The 18,971-nt window shown below is 41.1% G+C and overlaps 1 protein-coding gene across 1 annotated transcript in view; it reads left to right on the top strand.

Annotated features, from left to right (window-relative positions):
* LOC134587264 (uncharacterized) overlaps positions 1 to 18,971 on the top strand; it is a 164,896-nt gene that overhangs the window by 116,719 nt on the left and 29,206 nt on the right. The window contains exons 44-45 of the mRNA XM_063443527.1: positions 3,494 to 3,703; positions 15,424 to 15,544. Coding sequence (XP_063299597.1) covers positions 3,494 to 3,703; positions 15,424 to 15,544 — 331 coding nt within the window. The remainder of the gene's footprint in view (positions 1 to 3,493; positions 3,704 to 15,423; positions 15,545 to 18,971) is intronic.

Raw genomic sequence — 18,971 nt, 5'->3', positions numbered from 1 at the left:
GACCCTATCCCTTCTTGATAGTCGTTCCTTTGTTGCTGGTTTCTAAACCCAGAGCCTTCCACATCGGCTCTGGTCTGAGGGCGTATGTAGTTAAGGACTACAAACCTTCTTTGTAAAAATAGCAGGAGATGCCACAAGTGGTATGAAAAATATTAAGAAATTGTATCACATGAATAAAAAAGAATAATAATATAAAATATATCTATACATAAAATACCACTCGTGGGTTAAAAAGTCCAATATATGAGTCTCTTTTCTCACAAGGTCCCCAGGACGCGTTTCGCCGATCTGGCTTCTTCAACTGGTATTTTGGAGAAAGAAAATCTTTGTTCCTTCCTTGGACCGGCTCCTGCTATAAATACCTCTTCTTGAGTGCTGTAATTGATTTCCGGCTCGTTGAATCCCGGGCGTTCTCCATGGGAACGGTGACGCCCTGCGTTCCAAGCCTCACTTTCAGTTCGTTTCCTAAACCATTTGTTACTTCCGGTTTCCGTTCTGCGTGCCGATACGTCATCATTCTGCGCTCGGCACTCGCGGTCTCTGTGTATATCGGTTGGCATGGCAACGGGAAAATCGGTACACATAATAATATATGATTACTTCCTCGTATTTAAACTCATTTTTAGAAAAGAAACTCCTTTGAATACAAGGTCTATCTTTCTCTTCTAGCTCACATATATTCACTTAAACCTTTATGTTATCTTTATATACTGCACACTCGTGTTTGGAAAAGGATTAAAGTTTCTTATAGAGGGTGACATCTATTCCAACATTTTTCTGTGTAGTCAAAACGTGTATTTCGACCCTTACTTAAATTACATTGCAACATTACTATGTGTAATAAATAATACAAAGATATGTATTACAGATCCTACTTAAAATCGACCAGACAATAATAAAAAAATAAAAATAAAAATAGAACCATCTTCTACACATTTCGTGGTGTTAATATATTATGTTAAAGGAAGGCGTGAGGGTGATTAATATATTATGTTAAAAGAAGGCGGGAGGTGATTAAACAAATTTTCCATGGAGGCTATAAGTATAAAAAGGGGGGGGAAATGAAATTATCATTTAGAACCTATCATCCTAAAATCTTTATTTTAAAAAATGGCACATTTCAAAGTCTGCGTTAAGACCATGGGGGATTAAGGTGTTTAGTTTAAAAATCCATTCCATTTCATTTCCGGAGTACCTTGACATCCAGTTTTATAAAAGAAAAGAAGATCAATAGAACATTCCTTAACACGGAAAAAGGCTTTTATGGGTGTGGGAGCTGTTTAGCATGCAGGAGGACAACAAACAAAAAAAGACACATAAAAAGTTTTAATAATAAAGACGGAACAGAATACCAAATAAAAGATCTTTTAACCTGCTACTCTAATAATTTAATTTATTTAATGATATGTCCTTGTGGATTATACTATATTGGTAAAACCACAAGGGCATTACATATTCGTATAGAAGAGCATGGCAGAAACATTACGAAGGGTTTTGAGAACCACAGTGTGTCCGCTCATTACAAAAAATATCATAATTGTGAAACAAAGAACTCCAAGTTTTTAGGTATAAAAAAACTAGAAAGGGATTGGAGAGGAGGGGATTTTAATACAAAGATGAGCCGAAATGAAATGGAATGGATTTTTAAACTAAACACCTTAATCCCCCATGGTCTTAACGCAGACTTTGAAATGTGCCATTTTTTAAAATAAAGATTTTAGGATGATAGGTTCTAAATGATAATTTCATTTCCCCCCCCTTTTTATACTTATAGCCTCCATGGAAAATTTGTTTAATCACCTCCCGCCTTCTTTTAACATAATATATTAATCACCCTCACGCCTTCCTTTAACATAATATATTAACACCACGAAATGTGTAGAAGATGGTTCTATTTTTATTTTTATTTTTTTATTATTGTCTGGTCGATTTTAAGTAGGATCTGTAATACATATCTTTGTATTATTTATTACACATAGTAATGTTGCAATGTAATTTAAGTAAGGGTCGAAATACACGTTTTGACTACACATAAAAATGTTGGAATAGATGTCACCCTCTATAAGAAACTTTAATCCTTTTCCAAACACGAGTGTGCAGTATATAAAGATAACATAAAGGTTTAAGTGAATATATGTGAGCTAGAAGAGAAAGATAGACCTTGTATTCAAAGGAGTTTCTTTTCTAAAAATGAGTTTAAATACGAGGAAGTAATCATATATTATTATATGTACCGATTTTCCCGTTGCCATGCCAACCGATATACACAGAGACCGCGAGTGCCGAGCGCAGAATGATGACGTATCGGCACGCAGAACGGAAACCGGAAGTAACAAATGGTTTAGGAAACGAACTGAAAGTGAGGCTTGGAACGCAGGGCGTCACCGTTCCCATGGAGAACGCCCGGGATTCAACGAGCCGGAAATCAATTACAGCACTCAAGAAGAGGTATTTATAGCAGGAGCCGGTCCAAGGAAGGAACAAAGATTTTCTTTCTCCAAAATACCAGTTGAAGAAGCCAGATCGGCGAAACGCGTCCTGGGGACCTTGTGAGAAAAGAGACTCATATATTGGACTTTTTAACCCACGAGTGGTATTTTATGTATAGATATATTTTATATTATTATTCTTTTTTATTCATGTGATACAATTTCTTAATATTTTTCATACCACTTGTGGCATCTCCTGCTATTTTTACAAAGAAGGTTTGTAGTCCTTAACTACATACGCCCTCAGACCAGAGCCGATGTGGAAGGCTCTGGGTTTAGAAACCAGCAACAAAGGAACGACTATCAAGAAGGGATAGGGTCGCCTTTACAGACCCTACAGGCGATTACAGTGAGCTATAACCGTTAGCTCCTGAAAGTGTGAGTGGGCATATTTCCCCTTCTTTTATACACCACGTATTCATATTAATGGTATACACTATGTGTGGTTATTTTGCCTTTTGTTTTTAAGGTACAGCATGCCTCCATTAGGACACCTGTATAAAATATTCCAAGGTAGAGGTATTGCTATATATTCCGCACTGTATATCACAAATTGTATATATTAGCGCTTCACCGTCACCCTTTTATACTTCACCTTAAGATAAGTTTTTGGTGTTATAGCAGCTATTTTGCGGTGTTATACAACAATTATCCACCCTTCCAAAAATAGCGCCAGTACACTCCTATTTCTTCAAAGAGTGATAACTGTTGACTTAGTTTTATACTGTTGTTACAGGGACATTCTGTATAATATTTATCAATGAGGTATTTTGGGATCCATATATTAATGCAAGCAGTCATAAAATTTAAAGAAGTGGACTTTTCTTATTTCCGTCGATATCCATGTCCTACAACATGTAGCCACACCGCAGTTAAATTCTGTAGGGTAAAAAATGCAAAAATAAGGGTTGGGGGAGGGGAGAGGAGAGGGAGCTTCTATCATATTCAGAATATCCCCAAATGAAATTGTGTAGCTTGATGATATATTTACTTGTGTCCTGCAGAAACAGTTGCTGAATGAATCCGAACACAGATACTCACAGGAGACAAGGAGCAAACATCAACTTGAAAACATAAAGTCGTCCAGTGTGGACAAATTACTCGAAGACATTGAACAGAAAGAATATCGGCTTCGATCATTGGCAGAGGAAGCCGAGAAGTCGTCAAAAATTTGTCAGATGCAGCAAAATAAGACAAAGAAGGAAGTAAAGCAGGTAATGTACATTTATACTACAAAAAAAAGGAGTCTGTGACATAGATAAACAAAAATTCAATGAATATTAAAAATGTATCTTTCATCATGCAATTCCTCCAAATTAGTAGACGGTAAGAAACTTGGGGCTAAATTTTTTTTAAAATATCTGGTTTTACTGTAAATTATTGTGGGTTTTGTAGACTGAGCTACAAAGATGAAATCATCAGATCTGATCATCTAAGGCAGTGTTTAGTCTTTACACCTCTGCTTGTGTTTTTAATTCTAACCCAACCATTCTGCATTCCTTGGAATTAATTGGGAAAATGATGTGTACTCTACAATAGGATAGATTGTAATCAATCACCGCCGGATTATATATGTGGGGGTCATTTTAGCCCCATAGGCTTTTCTTTACTTTTTAATGACTAGCAGGGTTAGATAGAAATCAAGGCCTGTATCTCTAAGAAATTAATTTAGTTGATACTATTGTGATATAGTGGTTTGCGGGGAAAATAGTCCATATATGTTTATACTTTCAAAATCTATCAAATACATCTTGGGTTTCAAGAAAAACACGTGATAAATAACCCCTTGTGATTTTTTTTACTATAATGTAGAAGGTTCTAGGATTTACACTAATCACAAAATTACAGGCATAAAACCACAATTTAGGGCTTTTTAGCTCTACGTCTAGTATTAGCTGAAATACATTTATAGCTTTAAACATTTGGTCTCTATTACATTAAGACCTGATTTATTTTTACTACCAAAATTTATGAGCTGCAAGAACAGTCCACCGAAGTCAGTTTCAGAAAGGGCAGTTCACTAAACAATGAGTTTGTTGACAGCTGATTTTTGAGTTAAAATTTATTATATATCCAGAATTGTCTATAGGGAGTTAACCAGATGACTCAGTGTGAGTGTATATATAGAGTATTGCGAGTGAATGTATACTGTGATGCTTGGGTGTGCACATTCTCTTTGCCGTATATTATATATAAGGCCAAAAATATGTGGACACTTGACCATCACACCTATAGAAGCTTGTTGCTTGTTGGACATCCCATTTCAAAACTATGTACATTACTATAACCCCATGTTACGGCTATAACAGTTACCACTCTTCTGCAAAGGCTTTCCATATGATTTTGAGTTATATCTGTGGGAATGTCAACCAACATTCAGCCAAAAGAGCATTTGTAAGATCATTCCAAAGGTTCAGTGGGGTTGAGGCCACTCAAGTTCTTCCTCCACCGGTATTTGGCCATATAGTGTATATCTTTTAAAGTGAATGTCTGTCTCTGAACACTTTAGGTGGGACCCATAAAGCTCAAAAGAGGGAGACAAAGAACAAAGGGATCGGACACAAGTTTATAATAAGGGAGTGGGAAACAAATACACAAATTAAAGTGAAGGAATAAAATATCACAATGGGGAGATTACCGTGAAAATTATTCAATAACTGTTCATTTACATTTAAGTAACTAACCCTGTGATTTCACTTTAGTTTTCTTAAAAATTAAAAGATCAGCCTATCTACAAAACAATTTACAGTTTCAAATATTAGAAGGTGTTTTAAAATCATCTGTTTTAAGGAAAAAATTGGGAGATTGTATTTTCCTGATAAACAAACTCTAACAATACTATTGACCGTACATATGGTCAGTCCATATATTTATTTTATTTATAGTTAGATATTTTTTATAGTAACTACAACTGTATAATAGTCAAGAAATACTATTTGTATGACCACGATATAAACATTCAGCTTAACTAGATCACTGATACATTCTCCCTCTGTGTTCACTTCAGAGCATAAGGATATATCAGCCAACGTTACACAATATGTATTTAACTACACTTGGTTTTTTAGTTGTTTTTTTTATCACATCTGCTGGCAGAATATGAGATAGCAGGAGCAGTGATGTGGCAGGGAATAAAACAATGTCTGTTCTATAACTAAAATAAGGAATTAAGTACCATTCATTTTCAAATGAGCACGCACATTAAGAAATTCTCCAATCTGCTGATAACTAGGAAATATAGCAATCTGTCATTCCACAGAGTTAAAGAACATTATTACTTACACATTTCAATATACTCGTATAATGACTTGGGAAACTGAAAGACCTCTCTGCATCCTTTTGTACCTTACTACATAGTCTGATGTAACAGCACACTGGCCTGTACATGCTATTCTTAACATCAATGTATAGTGTACCAGCAGACTAGTTGGCTGCTTTAAGTGTACAAGTAGTAGGAATGGGCGGCATATTGCATTATATTATAATATTTTTTAAATGTGAGCAATCCTGCCTTTATAACCTTCCCTTCCAAGGAGTATACACATTATAAAATTCACTGCCAAGGTTCAATTCTGTCCCTTTGGCTTTCTATGGTTTTAAAATTGGGCCCATATCCTACTCTCACACTTTTATAGGCACCAAAACAGCTTTAGCTTAAAGGGAAACTATAGTGCCAGGAAAACAAAGTGTCTCACTCATACCCCTACAGTCTCACTGCTCAATTCTCTGCCATCCAGGAGGTAAATCACTGTTTATACAAGCCTTGTCACACCTCCCTAAATGTGACTAGCACAGCCTTCCTGAACACTTCCTGTAAAGTGAGATCTAATGTTAAAACTTCCTTTATTGCACATTCTGTTTAATTTAGAATGTATTATCTCCTGCTCTGTTAATAGACTTTTAGACCCTGCAGGAACACTTCTGTGTGTGATTTGAGTAAAGTTATAGAGCAGGATATAAAAACTCCTAAACCAAGTTAACTTCTGATTCAAAGTGAAACCATTTTTCTTTCATTTTCATGCAGGTGGTGTGAGTCACAGTCAGTGGAGGTGTGGTTAGAACTGCATACACAGAAACAAAAAAATTACCTCATAGATGGCAGAGAATTGAGCAGTGAGCTTACAGGAGCGTGTACTGTAAACCAAAACTGCTTTGTTAAGCTAATGTTTTGGTGACTATAATGTTCCTAAGGCAGCTTCATAGTTGCATTCTGAGAGTCAGGTGGGATGAGGAGAGAATGAGGGTCTCTGAAAATGCAGAGTATGCTACCAGGTCTATACAGGCTGTATTATGATATTGCCCTTCTTTTATGTATGCAAAATATACATTTGACATATATATATATTTTGCAGTACCCTGAAAGACGCATTTTCCCACCATTTGGTTCACAGAAAAAGTAACCAATATACAGAAAAGGCGAAGAGCAGTAAAAAATAAATAAATCTATATTAAATATTCTATATATTTATTAACGATATAGATTTTTATTTCTTTTTTTTGCTCCTCCTTTTTTTCCCCTATTAGTCACTTGATCTGTGAATTAAATGTACATTTATTGTTTGTTCCCTAACCACTAATTATCTATTACCCATAAATCATATATTTTTTTATTTGTTTGTTTGTTTTTTAATTCAACTGGCGTAACTCTAAATTCCAAAGCAAACCAACATGCTTGTCCATCACGCTTGTTGTTTGTTCCATTATATGGCCATATGGTGCATCGGAGATACGGAATTCAGATGAAATGCAATTTGGCCGAAAACACACTGTCAATGTGTTAATTATGGGAAAACAAGTACAGAACGCAGAACCTACCCCTAATAATTTTGTCAAGCATTATGGGCAGAATGGTATATGTTTCATAGATTCTGCAATTGCTACACAAAAAGTGTAATTCTAGTAAATTGTCAACAACTTTCCTGATGAATTGTGCTAAGCATTATATGGATTTAACCCCTTGTCATCGACTGTTGTCATAAATACTTCAAAGGTTGCAAACTAATCTCTAAATGACACAAGTAACAGTTCTGTGTATTAACTCTCCAAATATTTTTATTAAATATAATATATATTTTAAATATTGCTTTAATAAGTGATCTTTGAAAAATATATGGCATAATTGCTTTGGGGTTCATGTATCTGTATTATTTTATTCCTATACATTTAGTTCATGTGTATATATATTCTTTTTTTAACATATATATAAATTCCAAAAGATCCTTGCACTCATGCCTAAAGTACAGTAGCCGGTACCTGATCCTGATGAAAGTCCCAGACGGGGACTGAAGCGTTTATCCACTTTTAATGATTCTTCAATAAAGAATGTATTTTTTACTTCTAAAAATCTGTGAGTGCTGGTCATCCCCATATCCTGTATGTGTATATATATGTATATATATATATATATCTCAAAAAAGGTATGGTGGGGAAAAATTGTGATTGAAAACCCCTTACACCTGAAGTCTGTGGATAGTTAATACAATGTTAAACAAAAATATGCACACCAGTCAAGCCATAAGACTTGCTTTTCCTACAGGAATCACAAATTTGCAGTGATGTTACTACTGCAAAGGATTCTGGGTGAGCATATGCAAATTAGTTCACAAAGAATCAAATTTTTGCTTGACTGGTGTGCAGATTTTTGTTTAACATTGTATTAACTATCCACAGACTTCTGATTTTTCCCCACCATACCTTTTTGGTTTTTGCTTCACAAGCACTGCCAAGCCTCAGCAGGGCCGGACTGGGGATACAAATCAGCCCTGGAAAAAAATGTATGCCAGCCCCACACACAAAAAATTATATATATATATATATATATATATATATATATATATATATATATATATATATATACACACACACACACAAGCACTCTGGGTCGTCCAATACACAGAAAAAAAACACTATAGGGCTATTCAGCAAAGCAATAAAAAGATAAATACTATATATACGCGCGCGTATACCGTATTTTTCGCTCCATAAGACGCACCTCACCATAAGACGCACCTAGTTTTTAGAGGAAGAAACCCAGAAAAAAAATATTCTGAACAAACTGTCCCATAGTGTTTCTTACTATGGGACAGTTTGTACAGAATATTTTTTTTCTCCCCTGTCCCATAGTGTCCCCCCCTTCCATAGTCTTCTCCTCTCTCCCATAGTCTTCACTCACCCCCTCCCCATAGTCTTCACCCACCCCCTCCCCATAGACTTCATCCACCCCCTCCCCATAGACTTCATCCACCCCCTCCCCATAGACTTCATACACCCCCTCCCCATAGACTTCATCCCCCTCCCTCCCCATAGACTTCATCCCCCTCCCTCCCCATAGACTTCATCCCCCTCCCTCCCCATAGACTTCATCCCCCCCCTCCCCATAGACTTCATCCCCCCTCCCCATAGACTTCATCCCCCCTCCCCATAGACTTCATCCCCCCCCTCCCCATAGACTTCATCCCCCCCCTCCCCATAGACTTCATCCCCCCCCTCCCCATAGACTTCATCCCCCCCCTCCCCATAGACTTCATCCCCCCCATAGACTTCATCCCCCCCTCCCCATAGACTTCATCCCCCCCATAGACTTCATCCCCCCCCCTCCCCATAGACTTCATCCCCCCCTCCCCATAGACTTTCATCCCCCCATAGACTTTCATCCCCCCCCTCCCCATAGACTTCCATCCCCCCCTCCCCATAGACTTCCATCCCCCCCTCCCCATAGACTTCCATCCCCCCCTCCCCATAGACTTCCATCCCCTCTCCCCATAGACTTCCACCCCCCCCCTCCCCATAGACTTCCATCCCCCCTCCCCATAGACTTCCATCCCCCCTCCCCATAGACTTCCATCCCCCCCCTCCCCATAGACTTCCATCCCCCCCCTCCCCATAGACTTCCATCCCCCCCCTCCCCATAGACTTCCATCCCCACCCCTCCCCATAGACTTCCATCCCCACCCCTCCCCATAGACTTCCATCCCCACCCCTCCCCATAGACTTCCATCCCCACCCCTCCCCATAGACTTCCATCCCCCTCCCTCCCCATAGACTTCCATCCCCCTCCCTCCCCATAGACTTCATCCCCCTCCCTCCCCATAGACTTCATCCCCCTCCCATACTGTCCCCCTCCCCTTGTCCTATAATTACTTACCTGTCTTGCAGCGTTGGCCGGCAGCACAGGGCGCACCGCGGTAGTGGAACTTGAATTTCATGTTCCGGTTTCCGGCGGGACTGAAAGGAAGTGCGCACTCAGCTTGTGCGCACTTCCTTTCAGTCCCGCCGGAAACCGGAACATGAAATTCAAGTTCCACTACCGTGGTGAGTCCTGTGCTGCCGGCCAACGCTGCAAGACAGGTAAGTAAAGCATCATATTCGCTCCATAAGACGCACAGACATTTCCCCTCACTTTTGAGGGGAAAAAAAGTGCGTCTTATGGAGCGAAAAATACGGTATATAGTATGTTTTATCTTTTTTATCTTTTTATTGTCCTGATGTTTATTGTCCTGATGTTTTTTTTTATTAATTGGACGACCCAGAGTGCTGGTATGGATTGAAAAGTGTGTGTGTGTGTGTGTGTGTGTGTATGTGTATATATATTTATATATATATATATATATATATATATATATATATATATATATATATATATATTATTGGTATGTTACTTTTTCTAATTCAAAATATTGGGTCGTTCAGGGTAAAAAGTTTAATTATACAGTAAGCATACTCACATGCAGACAGACAATCTCACTGACTCATTGATACGGCTCATTGATACACTGGCTCACAGACAGACAATCTCATTGATACACATAAGCTCACTGATATACACAAATATGCTCACTGACAGACAATCTCACTGACACACACAGATAAACTTACTGGTACACACACAAACTTAGTACAAACTCTAACACTCACACAAGCTTACTACTGAGAAACTCATTCATATACACACGCTGACTACAGAAAAACTCACTGACACACACACAAGCTCACTCGCTAGCAGACACACACACACACACACACAATCACTGTCATGGGCTGAAGCAGAGAGTGTAGACTTTGTTTAATGTGTGTACAGGGGCGTACCTGGAGCATTTGGCACCCGGGGCGGATCCTTTATTTGGCACCCACCCACTCCCCCCTCAACTTTAATATGTAAAAAAAAAAAAAAAATTTAAAAAAATGTATTTAGCACTGAGCAGTGTTTGTATATTTTTTATGTAAGCATGTTTTTGTATGGAGTATGTGTGAGTGAATGTACGGGTGTGTTTGCACGTATTGGCATTTGAATGCAGGCGTGCATTTTTCTGTAGTGTGGTTTTTGAATATGGTGGCGTGTTTTTATGTAGTTTTGACATTTGGATGCAGGGTTGTATTTGTTTTTTTTTTTATTTTTTTTTATTTTTTTTTTTTAAATTCTTTATTTTTGAAGCGCATGAGGGTTACAAACATTCTCATTATGCCTTGCCAGCTATAGCAAGATAAGAGTGAACAATGAATTAAACAAAAAAGGCATAGTAGCATATCAGCGCACATTTTTGTGTTAGTGGTTCAAGAGAGACGTTGTTTTAACGCATTAACTAATAGTTTAGCATAGAGGTAATACAGCTTAATAGTTATGGGCTGCTTAGTGTGTATATTTAGTTTGATCATACTTTGTTAACATGCGTACAACATTGCTTAAAGGTAAGTTGCTGATTCACACGCTGTTCATGCATGTCCTATGGATTTGTTACGACAGAGTGGACAGGGTAGGTATATAGGTAAAGGCGTTATTTAAGTCGTGCATTAGATAACAGGTAGAATTTGTACCACCACAACAGCTAGGGCTAGCAGGATAACAAACAAACATTAACAGTGGTATGGCTTCTCATATATTGCACATTTTGTGTATTTTGACGATCAATACAAGAGTGAATCCATAACTAGAAGTATGTGAGGGCTATTTGGGCTTAGTAACATAAGTTAGTAGTGTGCAGGGCACACTCACAGTAGAATAACATGAAGGAGTTAATACCCGTGGGTAGTAACCTAGCGAGACAGGGTGGTGATCCCCAAAAAACTGGTAAGGTTTAACCTATACCCTTTGCATAGACTCTCCCACCGCTGAATGGTAGGTTGTATGGGCCTCCCCGATCAGCCACCCATCTCCCCCAGACCTCTGCACAGTCCAGCGTTACAGTCTTAGGGATCCCTTCTGTAGCTGCAGCTGGGATCAGGGCTCGAGATCTTCCTCCACACTGCTTCCCTTCGCTCTGGGATCTGGCTTTCTGGGCAGAGGATGAGCTTCCAGAGGAATGTCTCTTTAGAGACTGCTGTCCGCGGCTGTGAAGGGACTCCGCAGGTCGGGGCTTTTGGCGGGAATAGGCCTGTTGCCTTCTCTTCCTCTGCTCTGCAGGTACTTTGATCAGGCCTCTTTTAATGGGTTGCTGTACGATGCGATGTCCGGGAAGTCGGGTTGGGGCCACATGTTTCGTCGCTGGTGTCTTCGCTTGAGGGTAGACCGCACTCCAGAGCTGCGCCCAGAATCTTTCAAAGGCTTGAGCTATGCGGTCTTCACCCTGTGGGTGCTTTGCTTCAGGCTTTCCTCCGGCGGCCATCTTGGAGCTCACGTGGCAGTACAGCCGCTCCGTGTGCCCTGTCAGGGCTTGTGGACGTGAGCCAGTAGGTGCGCCAGCGGGGACCGGGATAACCCCCACCGGTCCAAAGGGGGGGGGTTCGAGGCTGTTGGGTGGTTTCCGAGCCGTGTGCTCGCCGGGTCGGGAGATCGGCCGCCTCCCCCAATCACCGGGCACAGTGGGCTGCAGAGGTAGCTCTGGCTGGAACGATGCCGTCGTACGGTGGGTGCCGGTAGAAGCAGTGACTCTCCACCGGTACTCCAGGTGGGTCACTTTACCATTTGTAGGCATTTTTGCCTGAGATTCTGCAGTGTAAGGTCGGAGCTGTGAGTAAACACGTCCGGCCATCTTGCTGGTCAGGCCCCGCCCCCCGCAGGGTTGTATTTGTGTGTAGTGTAGATGAAATGCTGAGATGTATGCACATACACATATACTCACATATACACACACACTGGCACACATACAGATACACAGACACAGGTACACACATGCACTTACAAAGAAACACAGTCATACACAGATACAGACAAATACTGACACATATACACATACAAACACACATACAGGCACACAGAGAGAGACACACAGGCACACATACAGATACACAGACACACCGAAACAAACACAGACACACAAACAGATACACAGACATACAGATACACATGTATAAGTGTGTTTATGCATAGTGAATGCAGTGTGTTTGCGTAGTGGATGCAGTGTGTGCGTTTGTATAGTGGATGCAGTGTGTGTATAGTGAATGCAGCTTGTGTGTATAATACATGCAGTGTGTGTATAGTGTATGCAGCTTGTGTGTATAGTGTATGTTGTGTGGAATAAGTGCTGGGATGGTGAGCAGTGTGTTTGGTTTGCCCCTCCCTGACACTTTCCTGGTCCTGGTGGTGCGGTGGCACAGCATAGATGGGCAGTGAAGAGGGGCCCAGAACTCTGCATGCTCGTTTCCCATCCAGCAGCAGCAGGGTCCTCTGTTCTCGCGATCCGCAAAAGCGTTCCCGCGGGTTATCCTGCTGCTGCTGGATGGGAAACAAGCATGGATACACAAACACGGCACACCGGTCCCTTTTCATAAGACACAGGGGTGGTGAAATGCCGCCCCTAGTGAGTGGCACCCGGGGTGGGCCGCCCCCACCACCTCCCCCCCTCAGTACACCATTGTGTGTGTGTTTGTGTGTGTGTGTGTGTGTGTGTATGTATTAAAATAATAATAAATCATTATTTATTTATTTTATTACATTTATGTATTTATTTATTTTTTGGCTTTTTGAAAAATCCTACCCCCCAGCCTTTGGAATATTATGCAGATAAAATAGTTTATTGAGTTGGTTAACACACATATATATATTATATATACACACCATGATTAGTGAAAATTCCCATTGTTTCTATTGGGGTATATCAAAACTAAATATGTATTTATACTCTGTTTACACCCCAACAAAAAGAAAAATAAATAATAATAAATTATTGTTACTAAGTGGCCAAGCAGTAACTCTACCAAGGCTTAGTCTTAGACAGGATTCTAGATTCCACATCACAATATTTTAAAAATACATATATATTTTTTCAGCCTAGTAAGTTATCTTTTATATAGAGAATAATTCCCCAGGAGCTATATAGTTATAAGTTTTAAGTAACTTTGCAATCTAAAGCACCATAGCCACTTCACATCGCCTTACTTACCTGTCTAATATTTAAAAAACATATTATATTTAATAATATATTTGGGGGTTGGATTTGGACGCCATACTGGATGGTTAGGTAGCTTGAGCTCATGAAGAACTCCTAATTATTTTGGGGGCAAAAAGACCCTATAAATGACCTTTCTCTTGGTACCCACATCTGTTCCTACCTGGTCAACTTTAATGCTTCTCGACCTTAAATCTTGGTGACTCCTCAGAGCCCTGTACCCCATGCCCCCAGGGCCAGTGGGGGTTATCCCACCAAGAGAGTACTTACCTATGTCGCTACTGAGCGTATACCAAAATGGCCAACTGCACTGCTCGACGATGGGAAGCAGAATTTCTTGCATTATTTAATGCCATGTGCCAGCAGTTTTGGAAGGGCTGGATAAAAACGGAATAAGCAATCTACAATCCCCACGCCTTAGACACAGCTCAGGTCCTGGCTTATGTTCAGCGTCCTCCTTCTCGGCAAGGAACAAGCTAATTAGTGAAACCATACGAAGCCCACGCACTGGGGTGAAACATTGTTGCCCAAAGTCCCAAGACCTCCTCCTGAAGCGAGAGGGGCCTGTTCACATTGGGTGCTGACTCCTGATAACACCTGGGGCCACTGTGGAGGCATGTGTGAAGCATGATTTAACTTGTGGCCTAAATATGACGTTTACCGCAAATATTTGGATGTGACGAGCAGTGAAGCAGTCTCCGGCGTTGGGACACATTATCTACTATAGCCAATCTTTGCTAATAGATAAGCTACAAGCATATCAGTTCTGCTTATGTTTACCAATGTTTTCTTTATATCTCATATCTTGTAGTTCTCACCCGGTGGAACTATACTAATAAATGTCATGCAACATGACTGTTTATACTTCAATCCAGGACTCCTCTAGGATTTATCCACATCACCTCAGAGGTTCATGTCTCAGCACTCTCTGATCTCTCTTTTTATAAGGGGGCTTTGATGTGGAGGTCTCTAAATCTGTCTACTGTATTTATATGTATTTATAAGGGTTATTATAATCACCATATTTGCCTCTTTGAGTTTAGTAATCGTTCCGGTCGACTCACACCCCTTTTTTTTAAAGTTTATTACTTATCTATTTCTCTTTTCATTTCTTCACAGTCACACTCTTTACTTCTTTTAATTAATTATTTTTGGTATATGTATGTTTCGTGTGGTGCATTTAAATACGAATAAAGACTATTTTGTTTTTTTTAAATTTAAATGTAGTACTACCAAGATAATTTGTATTACTAGTGGTGGTAATTGTTTGAGATCTAGTCTTCTTGCGGTTTTGCATTTAGAGAAAACTTCTAAAATCTTCTATTTTGGTTCAATTTTGGATAGGCCCTAACTACACACCCAGTCCATATTTGCTATAAGGTTAGACTTCGGTCTGACACTTGTAGCCTTCTCTATCAATTACATATGAAACCATTTTATAAGACATACAGGTTTTAATATTTATGCAGAAATGTAAAATATAGGCTTTAGGATAGTGCAAAATTGTCTTTAAGAGCCTTCTTCCTGCTTTTGCTACCCTCCTGTGAAATGTTATTGTGAAAATCAGATTGACATGAGATATTTCTCTAAAACCATTCTGATTGTTTGTCCAGATAAAATCACAGTTAATGCAAGAACGGAACCTAAAACTGGATGCCTTCCAACGAGTGGATGAATTACAGACTCAAGTATATGATTTAGAAGTTTCCTGTTCCTTACATACTTCTCCAACAGGTGAGAAATATCTCTAGTGTAGATATAAGTTTTTTCACAAAAGTAAAGTATACCCAACGTTTGTTATTTAGTGAATTGCCAACTATATTGTGCACTAAGCAGAGTTCTTGGGTTTGGCTAATATATGAACCTTTATGTATACATTAGTATAGAATATTTTGACCAGGAGTAATTAATATATGAAAGCAAATTTCGTACTGGAAGTTCTCTACATTCTGATGGGTATGATATGATACAGTTATGATATCAGGAGGACTCTGGCCAGGGCCAGATTAAGAGCCCAGTGGGCCTGGTGCTGACAATTATGATGGGGCCTAATTACAGAATCTTATCGACCAATAACATTAAAACAGTCCTACCTCTCAAGCATCATGTATCTGATGGAGATGGTGTTGGAGGGAAACTCAAAGGATGCAGCTATACAAAAACTCACACTCTATGCTAATCTCTCTCTAATTTATGCTTTCATCTTTCAAGTAAATCCATACCCCCTAACAGCAATGTCCAGTGAAGCAGGAAGTCAATGGGCACGGTAAAAGGGTGGCCCACTGACGCGAATCACGTTACCAGAACTGCCAAAAGGGGCGAACATGCCCAAAAGGGGGGCATGTCTGTCCAAAGAATTGGAAGGCCAGCCTGGCATCAGTGTCCCTATGTATCACAGTGTCCCCATGTCGCCCAGTCCCCTAGTCTCTCAGTGTCCCCATTTCCCCCAGTGTCCCCATGTCTCAGTGTGTCCCGTGTCACTAGGATACTAGGGGACACTGAAAGACATGGGGACACAGTGAGACATGGGAACACAGAGATCCAGGGACACTGAGACACTTGGGGACACTGGGAGACATGGGGGCACTTGTGGATCCAGACATGGAGACACTGGGAGAAAGGGGGACACAGACACTAAGGACACAGAGACACGCAGACACAGATACTGGGAGACATGGGGACACTGAGACATTTGGCGACACTAAGACACTAGGGACACTGAGAGACATGGAACACAGACACTGGGAGACTAGGGGACACCGGGAGACATGGGGACACAGACACTAGGAACACTGGCTGGGAGGCATGGGGACACAGACACTTGGGACACTGGGAGACATGGGGACACTGAGAAATTTGGGGACACTGGAAACACTGAGAGACATGGGAACACAGACACTGGGAGACATGGGGACACTGAGAGACATAGAGACATGGGGACACTGAGAGACATGGGGACACAGACACTGGGAGACTAGGGGACACAGACACTAGGAACACTGGCTGGGAGACACAGGGACATTGGGAGACATTGAGACACTGTGTCCCTAGTGTCTCCATGTCACAATGTCTCTCCCAATGTCCCTATGTCTCACAGTTTTCCCATGTGTCTCAGCGTCCCCATGTCTCAACGTGTCCCCTAGTGTCTGTGTCCCCATGTTTTCCAGTGTCCCCATGTGTCTCAGTGTCCCCATGTCTCCCTGCTGCTTTTCCACCCATTCTTCACTTACCTGAGCTGTAGGCTGTCTCTGCAGGCTGGGAGCTGCTGTCTGGACTCTCTGTGCTGTGTAGCTGCTCCCCCACGGATCAGTGAGTTGAGAGAGGCAGGGAGGGATATGCTGTAACTTCCTATCCCTGCCTCTCTCCACACAATACCGGCATGGCCACCCAGCCTCAAATAAATACATAAAATACCAGTCAGGTTGCAAACCTAGGAGTAGTGTGTAAAAAAAATAAAATAATATATATATATATATATATATATATATAGTTTTTTTTTGAATGGGCCTATTTCATGGGCCTAGGCCTGGAGCAGCAGCTCCATCAGCCCCTTGGTTAATCCGGCCCTGACTCTGGCACTGTTATCCGAGAATAGGGCAAACCGTTTTTGCAACAGTTTGCTTTCTAACTTGGATGTCAGGCACAGAGGCACCTGTCCTGCTGGCTGAATAACATCTGACTTCTACAGAGCTGCCATTTTTCTGGACAACGCAACAGCTTTATAAATAATTTCTCAACTTTTTTTTTTTATATAAATCTTTATTTTTCAGTGCAAATTTAAGGTAACAGACATTGTATGGGATTGCCACAACAGCACTTGCATAAGATATAGCAGTAGTATGAGCATCTTGCGGTTGGAGCAAGGGTGATCAGTGCACATTTTATTTATATGGGACTGGTTGGTTATATCGAGTTGGTTGCCTGTGTCTTAAAGGTTTGTGGTAGTCGTTATTGTGGTACATTGCACCAAAGGCGGTTTGGGTCTGGTACAGGGATTACGCTGGTAAGCTCCCTTTCCCTTTTAAGTGGTGTGTGTAGAGTTGAGTAGCAGTATAAGGGCTAGGGGTTAGAATGTCGTCTATGTGTAGTGGAGTCGGGTTGTAGAGCATGGGTATCGGTGTCGTCGTGAGACTGAGCTCTTGAGGCTATGGAGCGAGATTGTGTGTCAGAGATGTGAGATCGTTTGTGAATGTGTGCTCCAACGATTGCTATGTCCCTGGACCCCGGGGCATTAGGGGGGAGGGGGAGCCAGAGCAGTGTGTTGCTTTATTGCCTTAAGGTTACAAGGACATGCAGTCCCTTGTCGTGGAGGGGGTAAGTGAACTTGGTATAGTGAGGGAAACATGTATCTTACTTAGTAAGACAGAACAATAATAATAGAGACAAAGAAAAAGAAAAGACAAAGTCCTGGTAGGGAACATGAACGGAATGTCTATTGTATAGTCCCGGGTTCACGTCTCAGGTCCAGGATGCGGAGTGTCTGCTCCTAAGTCGTTGACAGGAAGCCCCAGCGTAGTCAGCAAGGCCGGTCCGTCTTCTGCGTTGGTGATTTTGTAGTGTTGGTCGTCTTTCGTTTCCCATAGCGTTCTGGGGGTTGCCCACCTATAGACGAGGCCTGCTGCCTGTAGGGCAACGGTCACTTGTTGCATGCTCTTGCGCCATGTTAGTGTGTCCCTGCATAGGTCCTGGAAGAAGGTGATTTGCTGCGACTCGAAGTGATATGGAGCCTTCCCTCTCATGGCAGTTATTAAGGCTATTTTATCCTTTTGGCAGCGCAGGATTACGTCGCGCGGGGCTGACTTGGGTGCCCGTTGCGGCTTGGCTATGCGGTATACGCCATCAAATATAAAGTGTTTTGCCTGCCTGTTGGGGATGAGGGAGGCCACCAGGCGCCTGATAAAATGGGGCAGTTCCTCCAGTGGCACTGACTCCGATATCCCCCTGATCTTGACATTTTTCCTCCTACCCCGGTCGTCTAGGATGTTTACTTGCCTGGAGATGGTGGCCTATGTTGTTTGCAGCTGGGCTACTGTATCTGTTAGTGAGATTAGGTCTCGGCGCAAGTCTGTAGTTTCTCGTTCAGTGGCCTGAGTACGGGCCGACACCGCCTGCACTTCTGCCTCTAGCTCTTTTAGATCTGTTTGCCACATCTTCTGTAAGT

Source organism: Pelobates fuscus, chromosome 2 (assembly GCF_036172605.1).
Source record: "Pelobates fuscus isolate aPelFus1 chromosome 2, aPelFus1.pri, whole genome shotgun sequence".
NCBI classification, from domain to species: domain Eukaryota; kingdom Metazoa; phylum Chordata; class Amphibia; order Anura; family Pelobatidae; genus Pelobates; species Pelobates fuscus.
This window is presented reverse-complemented; position numbering and strand designations above follow the sequence as displayed.